General features: G+C 44.0%; 1 protein-coding gene across 1 annotated transcript; it reads left to right on the plus strand.

The window, feature by feature from the left end:
• Positions 1 to 2,292: 2,292 nt before the first annotated feature.
• Positions 2,293 to 9,946, plus strand: LOC106574378 (CLN8 transmembrane ER and ERGIC protein). The gene is made up of 3 exons (XM_014150263.2): positions 2,293 to 2,441; positions 3,024 to 3,673; positions 7,184 to 9,946. The coding sequence occupies exons 2-3, from the start codon at positions 3,119 to 3,121 to the stop codon at positions 7,496 to 7,498; spliced, it is 870 nt and encodes a 289-aa protein (XP_014005738.1). The 5' UTR covers positions 2,293 to 2,441; positions 3,024 to 3,118; the 3' UTR covers positions 7,499 to 9,946.
• Positions 9,947 to 17,098: the final 7,152 nt, after the last annotated feature.

The following is a 17,098-nucleotide window of genomic DNA, read 5'->3' on the forward strand; positions in this document are numbered from 1 at the left end:
CTTGTATATCATATCTATAGTGAGGATGAATATAATGCCAAATATTATTTATTTGTAAAGAAATATATATAATAAATATATTAATATATGATATATGCCTCATTGAAACAATTTTTTGGGGCTTTTACTCGTGTTTTGTTATCAATTTGTTACTTTGTTCGGGTTATTTTGATAAACTGTTATGATAGCATGCAAAATACTGATACTGAATGTATGATTTGTTTAATTATTGTCTTTTGTATTGACACTGTTACATTGATATTTGTATTTATTCACCTGTTTAGCAAAGATGCATTTATATATGTTTTATATGTTGAAATGTTTACTGATTTTGTCATTGTTCTTTTTTTCATCTCTGTTATTTTAAACACATCACAACTGCATACATTTTTTTTACAAACATTTTACAAATTAACACTTTGAAGATTTTGCCTCTTAAAAGTAGTTTAATCATTGCTGATATCAACTGATGTAAATAGTTCTGCAATTACATTTTTTGATGAAAAACATTTAAAAGTTTGAGAGGGACTGGGTGGTGTCTCATTATTTGCTTATAAGCTTATTTGCTTATTCACTCCATTTAAACTTGTAAATAGGCTGCGGCATGCAGTGTAATTCAATAATTCACTAATTACTGACCTACATGACAACAATACCTCAAACATTGCAGATGAGATGCCACCACATGACTTAGGGATTAATAACATGATGTTCTCAGGGCCAATAGAAACACAGTAATACACTTGCCTGAGTAGTGTTGACCAATAGGAGAGCGGGGAAACTCATAGGGTGGGACTTCCTGTTTTCTTGCCAGGGCCAATAGAAACACAGTAATACACTTGCCTGAGTAGTGTTGACCAATAGGAGAGCAGGGAAACTCATAGGGTGGGACTTCCTGTTTTCTTGCCAGGGCCAATAGAAACACAGTAATACGCTTGCCTGTGTAGTGTTGACCAATAGGAGAGCAGGGAAACTCATAGGGTGGGATTTTCTGTTTTCTTTCTAGCGACCAAATTGATCCCAGTGGCTGCACTACATGGGGGATATGCCATTACAGATTAGGAGACAGCAGCTGGCAGTGAATTATTGGGTCAACCTACAGGGACATGGGGTGTCTCATCCTGCGAAAGGGATTTTACAGGCATGCTGGGAACATGAGCGAAGACAGAATACGAGTTTTGGGTGGGTGGGTAAAACCCAGGCGAAGGAGATGGGACTGTATGGAAGGGAGTTTAGTCCAACGCCAGCTATTCCTGTAAATCCAACATGGCTACTCCCGCCTCCAGTAGTTGATCTAGAAGTGTTGGAGAGACTACAGAAAGATAGGGAGGGTGTTGATCCATCTGATTTGTTTAAGAGACGTCTGGATACTGTGTATCAGGATTTTGTGGCCATTTACACAGATGGATCGAAAGATCCAAGGACTAGACGTACTGGGTCAGCATTTGTAGAGCAGGAATGTGAGGTGGAAGTCAGGAAACGTATTCCAGATCATCTGGCTGTATATACGGCGGAGCTGATGGCCATACTATTGGCCTTGCAGTGGGTGGAGGAAGTCAAGCCAGACAGAGAAGTTATTTGCTCTGATTCATGCGCAGTGTTGATGAGTCTACAGTCATTTACTTCACATAGCAGATAATACCTGTTTTATGAGGTGCTACAAACCCATGGCAGGATTAGACAGATGGGTATACAGATAAGATTTCCATGGGTCCCAGCATATGTGCGGGTGGAGGGGAACGAGGCTGTTGATGTACTGGCTCAACAAGCACTTAGTAGCCGGGATGTTGAGGTTGTAGTTTCAATGATCGCGGCAGAGGCAAAAAGCCTGATATGGACAGTAATGATGCAGAGATGGCAGGAGCAGTGGAATAGAGATACTAAGGGCAGGCATTTATTTCAAGTACAGAGGAAAGTCGTGGAGGGGTGGACGGCAGGAAGGAACAGAAGAAAATAGGCTATTTTTGCAAGATTAAGGGTGGGACACAGTCTGAATAAAACCTTAAATGTGAAGGAAAGCATCCAACAGGAAAGTGTGATTATTGCCAGGAAACAGAGAGTGGGGCATGTATTGCTACAGTGTGGGCAGTATCAGAGGGGAAAAAAGAGGCTGAGAGATCTACTATGAGGGAGAAGGGGATACAGGAAATTAGTTTAAAGAGTATATTGAGTAGAACATCATTAGATATAGTCTCAAATATTTTGTTATCTTTTTTAAGAGCAACGGGGCTGACAGGTAGAATTTAGTTTCTCCCTGTCTTTGGCCAACACTCTAGTACAGTAGGTGGCAGTAATGCAGCATGACGTTGGATGACAGCCGCCGATAAACCCCACCGAAGAAGAAGAAGACCAAAGTGATAACAAACCCGCTGCTGATCGGATGGAATATCTTTGATATCACAGTCGTACACACTGATGTTTGCCAATAATGAACGAATAAGGTAACACATTCTTGTGCTTTGTAGGACAACAAATACTTATTACTACAATTGCGATGACTAGGCAGCTATGGCGATGACTAGCCACAAACATCCGTTTGTTTTGTGTCAGTACATTCTGTTCTGATACAGTTGAGAAACAGCCTGCAACAGTGTTGTAGCTAAGGTATCGCAATTGTGCCTGAGTGGAACAATGTTACAGTCAACCGAGTGTAAACAATGGTGTAATGTTTCAGATTTTACTAAACTGGCCTCTGTTTTTCGCTACCATGTAACAACTTATCTAACTGATTTAGCCACGTTGTTGCATTTACCAGATTTAATTTAATTTGACACACCATGTTCAGACGAATTTCCTTGGGCAAAAAAGGTGCCCGATGTCTTATGTTATCGTCTGTGCCTTGGTGTTATTTCAAACAGACGGAAGTTAACACACCGACATCACTTATCTTGGGTCAACAATAACTGATCATGTTTTTGTCTACGCGTAGAGAGTAATATTCAATGCCATCTAGCACATGTTGACATGTCATAACTATTTTATGAACATTGACCAATGTGTTTTGGCTTTAATTCCTGTTGCAGGGTGGTTGATGACTAACCCATGAGCTCTTTCAGTGATCACCGGGTCATTCAACTCTGTGAGACCTTCAACAGACATAATCCATCCACAAACAAACATGACCTCCGAGCAGGCCAGCACCCTGCCGGCATTCAAGGGCCTCGGCGACCCCAGTCCGGGCTACTTCTCCTGGGGCCTTCGCTTCCAGGTCATCGGCCTGGGCTTTGCCTTCTACACAGCCGTTTTCCTCCTCTCCCACCTGGTCTCCACGGCTCTCTCCCAGACCTACCGCTTTCTGCTGGCTAAGGAGAAGGTGTTCTGGAACCTGGCGGCCACACGGGCCGCGTTCGGCCTCCAGAGCACGGTGGCGGGCCTACGGGCGCTGACCGAGGAGTCGGCCGTGTCCAGGGACAGGGTCAGAGGTCAGGAGGACTGGTCTTGGTTCACTGTGCTCACCGCCACAGGCTTCTTTCTGTTTGAGAATGTGGCGCTGCATGTCTCCAGTGTGGTGTTCAGGGCTTTCGACCTTTCCCTGGCCGCCCATCATTTCTTTGCCCTGTCAGGGTTTGCTGGGGCGGTGGTCTGGGACTCACTAGGACATTATCTGCCCATGGTCACTCTGCTGCTGGAGATGAGCACACCCTTCACCTGCATCTCCTGGATGTTACTAAAGGTAAAGGAGTGTTTGTGTCTGTCTGGTGCCTTTCATCATATTCTCTATACAGTATGTTACTGTTTTGTTGATTGACTCCATTTGTGACACTGTACTGTAAGCGGATGAATTTTCTTCTAGTTCAGTTGTTTTACTGGTGGGTTAGACATAAAAAGCACAGATGGATTTCAATTCCCATTTCTGTTTACATACTCAACGCTAAGAGCAGCACCTTGACATGATTTGCAACGGTGATGAATGTACAGATAGCCGTTTTGAGAAGGGTCTATTTCTGCCTAGAAATTCCCCTAAGTCGGCCTCCCGAGTGGCGCAGTGGTCTACGTCACTGCATCGCAGTGCTATCTGTGCCATTAGAGATTCTGGGTTCGAGTCCAGGCTCTGTCGCAGCCGGCCGCGACCGGGAGACTCATGGGGTGGCGCACAATTGGCCCAGCGTCGTCGGGGTTAGGGGAGGGCATGACCGGCAGGGATGTCCTTGTCCCATCGCGCACAAGCGACTCCTGTGGCGGGTCGGGCGCAGTGCACGCTGACACGGTCGCCAGGTGTAACACATTGGTGCGGCTGCCTTCCGGGTTAAGTGAGCATTGTGTCAAGAAGCAGTACAGCTTGGTTGGGTTGTGTTACGGAGGCTCTCGACCTTCGCCTCTCCCGAGTCCTTATGGGAGTTGCAGCGATGCGACAAGACTAACTACTAATTGGATACCACGAAATTGGGGAGAAAAAGGAGTACATTTTTTTTTTTATGTCACTCCAGAAAGTATTCTCAAAGTGTGATTAAAATTGATTTAATTGTAACTTTTGGTCAACGGTCTACACAAAATACTCTGTCAGTGGAAGAAAAGTTCTAGCATTTATGAAAAATGTAGACTCAGCAAAAAAACAAACGTCCCTTTTTCAGAACTCTGTCTTTCAAAGATAATTTGTAAAAATCCAAATAACTTCACAGATCTTCATTTTAAAGTGTTTAAACACTGTTTCCCATGCTTGTTCAATGAAACATAAACAATTAATTAACTGTGGAACGGTCGTTAAGAAACTAACAGCTTACAGACGGTAGGCAATTAAGGTCACAGTTATGAAAACTTAGGACACTAAAGAGGCCTTTCAACGGACTCTGGAAAACACCAAAAGAAAGATTGCCAGGGTCCCTCCTCATCTGCGTGAATGTGCCTTAGGCATGCTGCAAGGAGGCATGAGGACTGCAGATGTGGCCAGGGCAATAAATTGCAATGTTCGTACTGTGAGACGCCTAAGACAGTGCTACAGGACGGACAGCTGATCGTCCACGCAGTGGCAGACCACATGTAACAACACCTGCACAGGATCGGTACATCCGAACATCACACCTGCAGGACAGGTACAGGATGGCAACAACAACTGCCCAAGTTACACCAGGAATGCACCATCCCTCCGTTAGTGCTCAGACTGTCCGCAATAGGATGAGAGAGGCTGGACTGAGGGCTTGTAGGCCTGTTGTAAGGCAGGTCCTCACCAGACATCACCGGCAACAATGTCGCCTATGGGCACAAACCCACCGTTGCTGGACCAGACAGGACTGGCAAAAAGTGCTCTTCACTGACGAGTTGCGGTTTTGTCTCACGTTTATCATCGAAGGAATGAGCGTTACACCGAGGTCTGTACTCTGGAGCGGTATCGATTTGGAGGTGGAGGGTCCGTCATGGTCTGGGGCGGTGTGTCACAGCATCATCGGACTGAGCTTGCTGTCATTGCAGGCAATCTCAATGCTGTGCGTTACAGGGAAGACATCCTCCTCCCTCATGTGGTACCCTTCCTGCAGGCTCATCCTGACATGACCCTCCAGCATGACTATACCACCAGCCATACTGCTCGCGCTGTGTGTGAATTCCTGCAAGACAGGAATGTCAGTGTTCTGCCACGGCCAGTGAAGAGCCTCGATCTCACATCTGGAACCTGTTGGATCGGAGGGTGAGGGCTAGAGCCATTCCCCCCCCCCCAGAAATGTCCGGGAACTTGCAGTTGCCTTGGTGGAAGAGTGGGGTAACATCTCACAGCAAGAACTGTCATATCTGGTGCAGTCCATGAGGAGGAGATGCACTGCAGTACTTAATGCAGCTGGTGGCCACACCAGATACTGACTGTTACTTTTGATTTTGACCCCCCCCTTTGTTCCGGGACCCGTTATTCCATTTCTGTTAGTCACATGTCTGTGGAACTTGTTCAGTTCATGTCTCAGTTGTTGAATCTTGTTATGTTCATACAAATATTTACACATGTTATTTTGCTGAAAATAAACGCAGTTGACAGTGAGAGGACGTTTCTTTTTCTGTTGAGTTTATATAAAATAAAACACTCATATTTTGATAAGAAATATTGCCATAGATTTTCAAGTTAAGTTTAAGTCAAAATTGTAACTAGACCACTCAGAAATATTCAATATCATCTTGGTAAGCAACTCCAGTGTAGATTTGGCCTTATGTTTTAGGTTATTGTCCTGCTGAAAGGTGAATTTGTCTCCCAGTGTCTGTTGGAAAGCAGATTGAACCAGGTGTTCCTCTTAAGATTTTGCCTGTGCTTAGCTGTATTGTTTCTTTTTATCAACAACAAAAAAACTCCTTAGTCCGTGCCGATGAGAAGCATACCCATAACATGATGCAGCCACCACCATGCTTGAAAATATGAAGAATGGTACTCTGTGATGTGTTGGATTTGCCCCTAACATAACACTTTGTATTCAGGAGAAAAAGTTGGTTTCTTTGCCACATATATTTTGCAGTTTTACTTAAGTGCCTTGTTGCAAAAAGGATGCATGTTTTGTCATATTTTTATTCTGTACAGTCTTCACTTTTTTTCTCTGTAATTTAGGTTAGTATTGTGGACTAACTACAATGTTGCTGAGCCCTCCTCACTTTTCTCATATCACAACTATTAAACTATGTAACTGTTTTAAAATCCCCATTGGAGACATGGTGAAATTCCTAAGCAGTTTCCTTCCTCTCCGGCAACTGAGTTAGGAAGGACGCTTGTATATTTGTATTCACTGGGTTTATTGATACGCCATCCAAAGCCTGATTAATAACTTCACCGTGCTCAAATGAATATTCAGTGTCAGTTTTTATTTTTACACATCTACCAGTAGTTACCCTTCTTTATTAGGGATTGGGAAACCTTCCTGGTCTTTGATTGAATCTGTGCCTGAAATTCAGTACTTGATTGAGGGACCTTACAATTATCTGTATGTGTGGGGTACAGAGATGTGGTAGTTGTTAACATGATTTTGGAATAACTATTATTGAATACTGAATGGGTAATTGCTACTTATTATGTGAATTTTTACTCCTGGATTTATTTAGGCTTCCCACAACAAAGGTGTTGAATACTTGTTGGCTCAAGACATTTCAGTTTTACATTTTTTATTAATTACTTTCTGAAGGCACTGTACATTGTTATAGATGACGACGACACCAAACACTGTGACAGTCTTTATCCCCTGCCCAATCAGTACAAGTATCTGTCTTCTCTCCCCTCCAGGCTGGCTGGGCGAGGACGCTCTTCTGGAAGGCTAACCAGTGGGTGATGATCCACATGTTCCACTGCCGCATGGTGCTCACGTACTACATGTGGTGGGTGAGCTGGAGCCACTGGGGGGAGATGAACATGTACGTGGCTCTGCCCCAGCGCATCCTCTTCTACACCGGCCTGGCCCTGCTCACAGTGATCATCAACCCCATCTGGACACACAAGAAGACCATGCAGCTCCTCAACCCTGTCGACTGGAACTTCAGCAACAAGCCGCCGCCCAACAGCCCCAGTGGGGAGCAGAAGGACAAAACTCATGAGAGATAAACGAGCCAAGAACTGTGAACCTGTTTGGAGAGCTATGGGGCTATTTTACTATGCTTGTAAAGGAGAGGAAGAGGGATTCATTTCTCACAAACTCTTTAGCTTTTAGTGCTTGAGATGTTTTAAAGATTTCAAGTTGAACTAAACTACTGTTTTTTTTTAAAGGTTCTCAGTACAGGTTTTAGGTCTGCTGTGTCTCTATAAGATGTGGATGAAAAGGCCTCTTGCTCTTGGACCTTCCGGAGACACCTGAAACCCCACCTCTTTAAGGAATACCTGGGATAGGATAAAGTAATCCTTCTAACCCCCTCCCCCCCCTTAAAAGATTTAGATGCACTATTGTAAAGTGGTTGTTCCACTGGATATTATAAGGTGAATGCACCAATTTGTAAGTCGCTCTGGATAAGAGCGTCTGCTAAATGTCTTAAATGTAAATGAAAGGAGATGTCACTGACGACAAGAAATGTCATCTCACAGTATTATTGTCTTTGCCTGACCCCTATGCCTTTGGTTATAATTTGCTGTTTTGGTTAGTGTTGTTTTATTGCGAAGGAGTGCAGATGAACAGGGAGAAAGGTATATTATTGTTTTGTTTACTTTGTTCAGCTTCCAGCATGAAGTTGTGAATGTGTTAGTTAACCTCTCTGGAATGGGGTGTTGGCTGGTTTGAAGTGCCCTGAGGCACCAGTGGTATTTGCTCTTACAGGCACAGTGTGTGGTCACTCAACCACTGTGCTGAGCACAGACAGGACCATGAGGCAGTAGATTTACTGGCTGAGAACAAACACAGTGACAGACTGGAGACTGGGTCATTGGATCTGGCAGATCACACGTCATTGGAAGGCAAGCAACTTTGTTCTGCATCGTACAAAACGCTTCCTGACTTGCTTGAGATTAGACTGTAATGTGTGCCGGTAGTGTTGCATGCTCTAATTTAATCTTTATCAGTTCAACTCATCTTGTAGAAATTGTTCCTGTGCTCTGTGGCTGTCAGTGTAGTATCTTTGAAAGTGGGGTTGACTTGACGCACGTAGACTGTAATACTAAGACAGTGGATGGATGCTAAGGGAGCTATCAGAAGCATTACTGTTTTCAAAGGAGCAACCGTAGGGAGTAGACTAATAACAAGCACCACCGTGCAGGCCAAACAGACGGTCATGTTCCTTCCCTTTGTAACGTAGCTACTCTAACTACTCTACCACTGATCTGCCTGAAAATGAGGTTAGGGATGAATACTTTATGGGTAATCTCTTTAGTCTCCTTTATGTTACCTATCTCATTGGACCTTCTGTATGCCTGCAAATTAGTCTTTAGTGGACAATTAAATCAGCTTCATTCAAGAGTCATGTGAGACAGAGTGAGTGAGTTTGAACCCTTATCCTGGTCATTTGTGTACAAATATGTATTTCATGAATATTCTCATGGAAAACTCAGTCCTGCAGTCAAGCATTTCGTTTTTTGGAGGCAACTTTCCCACATTGAGCTGCATCCAGACGACTCTACTTTTATCTCAGAGGCTCTTTTGTGTAAAAATGTAGAGGAGATGCGTGGAAAACATAGAAATAGAATGACAATTTCAATGGTTGAAAAATGTTCTTATGCCACCAAGGCCTTTTGGTTGGTTTAAACACGTTTTAATATGCATAGGTTCACGTTATGTCCAATTCCCTGAAAATGTATTTCGTTAGACATTTTTTTACAAATCGGTATTACGCTAGTCACAGATCCTACAACTAAGGCCCCCTATAGGTTGTAAATGACAAGTAATTCACATGGGAAAACCTCAACATCCATGACAGTATTTTAAGTCTTAATAGCTGACGTCAGAGACTCAGACGGCCAAGATGGTAAAGCCCACACTGAGAAAAAGGGGCCATAGGTATTTATTTTATATATTTTATTACAAAATATTATTCAAATTGATGCAGGACTGAGGGCCTTTTATAGACACAATTAACCTTAACTTTATTAGTTTGACTAATATTTTGAATTCAGGATTTATTATTACCGTTATGAATTAAGTGTTGTTGTTGGGTCAAAACGTTTGACAGTGGCACTCATGACACCATGGTGATATGTGGCATTGGTCCTCCTTAATGGAAGATGACTACTTATCAAGGGTGACAAGTCATTGTGGCACAGTTCCATTTGTTTCACTAGTCCTTTCCCCTAGGTCCTAGCCTATGGACTATGACCTAGACCTTTGGTGGTCTTTATAGTTTTTAGACCTGATGGAAATATGTTTTTCCTCCGATTCTTTTCTACTTCAGTTTCAACTATTGAAACTTTTCTGAACTTAAATTGGCACAGTGTTGGATTTCCTTATTTAAATAGCTGTTACATTTCTCCTCAAGAAACCATTGTGATGCATACTGACACATGGGTATTGTCAGACTGTCAAAGTTTTCACTATAACATGAAATGCCAATAAAACCTTTAACACCAACAGTATCTTGTAGTTTAGTAGAAAATGTATTTTATTTCTGCCTAAACCTCTCACCTACAAACACTTCGTTATGTCATGCGACATGGCCCATAGTTGGTCCCTCTATCAAAGACTAGCTTCTTGAAATAAGTGATCAATACTGTGCATAACATTTGATGCAGTATATTATTCCTCTGCTATAAATCAGAATAAGAATTTCTATATTAACACATCTAATACACAAGTCGGATGAATTTTACCATCACATTTAACCTTATGCTAATTATCAGTGCTTGTCCCAAGATGAGCATTACACAATAATAAAGAGTTTACAACTTAGCACAGAGATCATCTGTTTTAGTGAAATTTTGCATATAATTCTCAAACTTTAACTTTTCCATTAGTTCTGTTAAAAGTGTCAGATGTAATCCATCTTTACTCTGTCATGTCCCAATGTCTGAAGTGATATCAGACTGACCCACAGCACTCTGAGCCACTCCAGGGCTTGTCCTGGAATCCTCTTTGGCCTCAAGTCAGACACTCAGATATGGAAGACAGGGAGACCATTCTAGATTCAAGGGGCAGGGTTTTAGAACTATGTGATCCAAACCAGGTGTCAGATGCTGGTAGTAATGTCTGGGAGCTGTATCCAGAGCTTCCAAGAGACAGGGTTTCAGATCTGCCATCTCCACTCACAGGGGAACAACACAAGGAAACTCTTAACAGTATGTGATGGTTTGCCTTTTGTCAAATCAGCTACACCTCAACACAATGATGATGGTACCATCTGTGAAAGTTACAGGGAAACCAATGGTGGGTTTTTAAATACAATCTAGGCATATTCTTTTAGGATTTGGAATCAAGATATGCTGTGCATTGTTGGTGTAGGTCAGCAAGAGATGTGCTTTAACAAGGTAGACAGGGATGCTGGAAGAAGCTGTTTATTTAAAATGATGTATGAGCTAAAGTCAGACTTTGTTTAACCAAAAGAATCATGATGTAACACAATTGCTACATTGATTAATGTTACAAAGTTAATTAGAAAGTCCTCACTTTCTGGAGGAAGCAACAGATTGCTCCATGCTCTTCTTATTGGCTTTGATCCACTCACTGTGGAACAACACAACAACAAGATCACCTTCAGGGAACTCTATTTTTTGTAATTAAATATTTCTTTCACACAATGACCAATAGAATTGTTAAAAAACAATGTTTAGAGAAATCCTCAATCAAATATGTATAGTTATGAACACGTTTTAACATCAGATGAATTACATAACATGTCATATATTCAAACTCACTGTGGAACAACACAAGGAAACTAAGTATGTGGTGGTTTGCCTTTTTTCAAATCACTGAAACAACAGCTATACCTCAATACAATGATAATACCATCTGTGAAGGATACAGGGAAATCAATGGTAGGTTTTAAGATACAATCTAGGCATATACTTTCAGGATTTGGAATCAAGATATGCTGTGCTGTAGCGGGGTGCATAATTGGCAGCAGAGAAGTCAGGCGCAGGAGAGCAGAACTGGGTAATAACCAGAGATTTATTAAGCAAAACCAACGGCATCCAGAACAACAAGATAAATGGGCACAAAATAACCCGTTGTGTGCTCACGGGGAACGTGCACAAGCACTACAATAAACAATCCCACACAAAGTCATGGGGGGAACAGAGGGTTGAATACACAACAAGTAATTGAGGGAATTGAAACCAGGTGTGAGGAAAAACAAGACAAAACACATGGAAAATGAAAAGTGGATCGATGATGGCTAGAAGACCCGACTTCGGCGGAAGTCGTGACAGTACACCCCCCCTTGACGCGCTGCTCCAGCAGTGCGCCGACGCCGGCCTCGGGGACGAGCCGGAGGGCGAGGCGCAGGGCAATCCGGACGGAGACGGTGGAACTCCCACAGCATTGAAGGGTCCAACACGTCCTCCACCGGAACCCAGCACCTCTCCTCCGGACCGTACCCCTGAGCACTCCTGAGATCTAGTTTGGTGAAGAAGCGCGCCCCGTGCATTGACTCAATCGCCGTGGCGGGTAACTATACCTCACCATGATCTGATTTAGGCCTCAGTAGTCAATACACGGGCGCAGACCTCCCTCCTTCTTCACAAAAAAGAAACTCGAGGAGGCGGGTGAAGTGGAGGACCGAATGTACCCCTGACGCAGGGATTCGGAGACATATGTTTCAATAGCCGCCGTCTCCGCCTGTGAGAGGGGATACACGTGACTCCTGGGAAGTCCAGCGTCTACCAGAAGATTTATCGCACAATCGCCCTGTCGATGGGGTGGTAATTGAGTCGCCTTCTTTTTGGAGAAGACGAGAGCCAAATCAGCATATTCAGGGGGAATGCACACGGTGGAGACCTGGTCTGGACTTTCCACCATAGTAGCAGCAACGGAAACCCCTAAACACCTCCCCGAGCACTCTCGCGACCACCCTGTGAGAGCCCTCCATTGCCAAGAAACAGTGGGGTCATGACAAGCTAACCAGGGTAGGCCTAGCACCACTGGAAACGTAGGAGAGTCAATGAGGAAGAGACTGATTCTCTCCTTGTGACCCCCCTGTGTCACCATACCCAGAGGAGCAGTGGCCTCCCTAATCAACCCTGACCTTAATGGTCGACTGTCTAATGCGTGAACGGGGAAAGGCACAGCCACGGGAACAATGGGGATCCCTAAATTAAGGGCGAACGATCTGTCTATAAAATTCACAGCCGCGCCTGAATCGACGAGCGCCTTATGCTGGGAATGTGTGGAAAACTCAGGGAAAGAAACATACAAAAACATGTGTGCAACAGAGGGCTCTGGGTGAGAAGGGTGCCGGCTCACCTGGGATGACGCCAGAGTGCCCTGCCTGCTGCCTCGATCCCCAAAGGAACCAACCCGGCACCGACCAGCAGTGTGACCTCTGCGGCCACAGATGGTGCACAAGCCGGAACCTCCTCCAGTCTGCCTACGCACAGCACCTCGCAGCTCCATTGGCACCAGAGCGGCGGTGCTGGGGGATGGAACCGATAGAACCCGATCTGGATGTCCACAGGTGGCCAGCAGGTTATCCAGCCGAATGGACAGGTCCACCAGCTGGTCGACTCCCAACGGACGTCCTCACACAAACTGCAGCGATAGTGGTCGATCGGGGCCCTATCGTTCCATCCCGCGCCGGCGGCCAGGGTCCGAAAATCCTTGGCGAACTCCTGGGCGCTCCTCGTCCCCTGCCTCAGGTGGAAGAGACAGTCGAAGACTGCCCGGAAGCGGCGGGTGAAATTCTCGAAATGGTCCAGCGCCGCATCTCCCTCTCCCCACACGGCGTTGGCCCACTCCAAGGCTTTCCCAGAGAGGCACAAGACGAGGGCGGATACCTTCTCACGACCTGAAGGAGCCGGGTGGACGGTTGCCAGGTATAGGTCGAGCTGCAACAGGAAACCCTGGCAGCGTGCAGCCATCCCGTCATACTCCCGGGGAAGGGCGAGACGAATCCCACTGGGACCGGGTGAAGGGGGAGCGAGTAGTGGAGACCCTGGTTGTGTTGGTGGAGGCGCTGGAGGAACTCCCTGTCTCTCCCAGCGGTCCATCGTTTGGACAATGCAGTCCATGGCGGCGCCGAGATGGTGGAGCATCGCCGCATGCTCCCGGACGCGCTCCTCCACCCCTATTCCAGGGGCACCTGCTCCTGCTGATTCCATATGAGTGGTGTGGGATTCTGTAGCGGGGTGCGTAATTGGCGGCAGAGAAGTCAGGCGCAGGAGAGCAGAACTGGGTAATAACCGGAGATTTATTAAGCAAAACCAACGGCGTCCAGAACAACTAGATAAATGGGCACAAAAATAACCCGTTGTGCGCTCACGGGGAACGTGCACAAGCACTACAATAAACAATCCCACACAAAGACATGGGGGGAACAGAGGGTTAAATACACAACAAGTAATTGAGGGAATTGAAACCAAGTGTGAGGAAAAGCAAGACAAAACACATGCAAAATGAAAAGTGGATCGATGATGGCTAGAAGACCGGCGACGCCGAGCGCTGCCCGAACAAGGAGAGGACCCGACTTCGGCGGAAGTCGTGACATGTGCATTGTTGGTGTAGGTCAGCGAGAGATGTGCTTTACCAAGGTAGACAGGGATGCTGGAAGAAGCTGTTTATTTAAAATTGTGTATGAGCTAAAGTCTACGATTCCCGTGAAAAGAAGAAAATGGCAAATGAAGGAGAAAATAAAATAAGAATCTCATTTGCATAAATATCTGTCATCACCTTGTCTCCTCCATTCATAAAAACAGGAAATACTTGGGAGGTTAATAAACAATATGGTGGAAGCTTATTATGCTGGCTTTCACTGTCTGTTTGATCAGAGCAATGAAGGAGAGGACACCAGGAATTACCACATTTTTTTGCTGAAAAAAAATCATGATGTAACATATTTGCTACATTGATTAATGCTACAAGGTTAATTGGAATAATACTCACTTTCTGGAGGAAGCAACAGATTGCTCCATGCTCTTCTTATTGGCTTTGATCCACTCACTGTGGAACAACACAACAACAAGATCACCTTCAGGGAACTCTAATACTTTTTTGTAATTAAATCTTTCTTTCACACCAATAGAATTGTATGAAAACGATGTTTTGAGAAATCCTCTGGTAGGTTTGGTTTCTGAGCTGTAACTATTATTAATCATTAATTATAAAAGAGACATGAGGGGTGCCATAATGAAATCTTGGGAGGGGCTGAGTGCAGGGAAACTGGTCACATGTGGCAATTCTGATAAGGGGAGGAATCGTTTAAGGCCCATATCAGTCAGCTCCCTCCTTAGCAATAATGCTGCAATGTTTAGTGATAAGGGGGAGACTCCACCCAAAGTGGGGTATGTATACTACCACGGGTGAAACCATGTCTTTGTCTAATGCAGCTGTATTGACCCCTGGGAAGAATAAACTTGGTTTAAGCTTTCATAGTGTCCGTAGAGTTTTTACTCTGAAAATTAGAACCTAACAGTTGTCGGCAGGATTCACCACGATTTATAGTCAAACCAGAGAGTCCAGGTCAGTAGCGCAGGAGCTGGCAACAAACAAGGTAGGCACAGTTCCTACACCTGTTTCCACTCATTTTGAAATCTTGGGGAGATGAGATTCGTAGGCTGAACAATTATAGGATACGGACCTAGAAAGCCTAAGCTTATTCAGTATTCCCGTTGTATTACAACCAGTCGTAGCTTTGTGGTATATGGTAAGTCCCAGAAGGGTAACGCATACAGGTTGGTACCTGTAGAGGGTAAGTCCTAGGGGGTAAATTCCTAGTAGGTTGGTTCCTGCTAGTACTATAAAGTATAGGGTAAGTCCCGGAAGGTAAACTCGAATAGGCTGGTACCTTTTATAGGGTAAGTGCTAGGGGGTAAATCCCGAGTGGGTTAATTCATGTGACTACTATAAAGAAAAGGATAAGTCCTAGGGGGTAAATCCCGAGTGGATTAATTCATGTGACTACTACAAAGAATAGGGTAAGTCCTAGGGGGTAAATCCCGAGTGGGTTAATTCATGTGACTACTGTAAAGAATAGGGTAAGTCCTAGGGGGTAAATCCAGAGTGGGTTAATTAATGTGACTACTATAAAGAATAGGGTAAGTCCTAGGGGGTAAATCCAGAGTAGGTTGGTTCCTGCTAGTACTATAAAGTATAGGGTAAGTCCCGGAAGGTAAGCTCAAACAGGTTGGTACCTGTAGAGGGTAAGTCCTAGGGGATAAATACCGAGTATGTTGGTTCCTGCTAGTACTATAAAGAATAGGGTGAGTCCCGGAAGGTAAGCCCGAGCAGGCTGGTACCTGCAAAGGGTAAGTACTAGGGTGTAAGACCCGGGTGGGGTTGGTTCCCTGCTAAACCTGTAACGAGAGGGTGAAAGTCTCAGCCGCAGTGGCTTTGCAGCAGTATAGTGTGTGTGGATGGATAAAGTGACATGCTTGTGTACTAGGATGAAAGTTGCCATTCAGGGTTAGAAGAAAAGCCATAAGATATTCGAACGCTGTTGGATTTGGGTGTATTAGCAGTAGCAGTAAAGAGAGGTTGGTTGTATACCCTGTTGGGTGGTGAACCGTGACAGATTATGTGGAAATAATTTTGGTTATGTCTGTTATCAACAACAATTATATTTGAGGGCAGCTGAACAGGAACATTTTACATAGCAGTGCATGGCTTCGGTTCGATCGATAGTGGTTCATAGAGATTACAGTTTCTATGTGAAGGAAGACGTATGAGATCACGTCTTACACAACCTTTTAATAGAGGCCAGGGATCAAATATTGCAGATTTATTATGATGAGATATTGGCAAAAGTTGGCACAGGAGAAAGTATTTTGGGTTAAAGAATCTAGGAGAAATGCCAGGGGGATAGTTTCTAAAGAGGTAACAAATTAAAATGATCTGGCCAAACACTCCTTGCAACTCAGAAAACCTTGGGGGGCTTTTAACCTCATGAGATATTTTGTCATTTTATTATGAAATAGATTTACATTTTATGTAATCTTATTCTGAAATAGATTTATAGAATGAACGAAAGGGTGGAGGGGTCACGAGGAATTAGCATAAGGGTTACCAAACCTAAAATGAACTTAAAAATGTTTTTTGTTCATGAACATAGTTTTGCAAAAATCACTGAAGCTGGAGTCCTATATCTCCCTCTCTAACTTTAAGCATCAGATGTCAGAGGACCTTACCGATCACTGTACCTGTACACAGCCAATCTGTAAATAGCACACCCAACTACCTCATCCCCATATTATTACTTACCCTCTTGCTCTTTTGCACCCCAGTATCTCTACTTGCACATCATCATTTGCACATCCATCACTCCAGTGTTAATGCTAAATTGTAATTATTTCGCCTCTATGGCCTATTTATTGCCTACCTCCCTACTCTTCTACATTTGCACACACTGTATATAGATTTTTCTATTGTGTTATTGACTGTACGTTTGTTTATGTGTAGCTCTGTGTTGTTTGATTTTGTTGCACTGCTTTGCTTTATCTTGTGCAGTTGTAAATGAGAACTTGTTCTCAACTAGCCTACCTGGTTAAATAAAGGTTAAACAAATAAAATATAAAATGTATCAAGAGTTGTAATTCTAAGTTGATTGGTTATTCGAATTTGTTTATTTTTGAGTTAACATGCAG

The sequence above is a fragment of the Salmo salar genome, chromosome ssa01 (genome assembly GCF_905237065.1).
Source record: "Salmo salar chromosome ssa01, Ssal_v3.1, whole genome shotgun sequence".
NCBI lineage: Eukaryota > Metazoa > Chordata > Actinopteri > Salmoniformes > Salmonidae > Salmo > Salmo salar.

Bases quoted from the DNA above. Each gene is read 5' to 3' on its own strand.
- LOC106574378 (XM_014150263.2), top strand. From the start codon at position 3,119: ATGACCTCCGAGCAGGCCAGCACCCTGCCGGCATTCAAGGGCCTCGGC. The intron at 3,674-7,183 runs GTAAAGGAGTGT...TCTCCCCTCCAG, and splicing joins TCTCCTGGATGTTACTAAAG to GCTGGCTGGGCGAGGACGCT.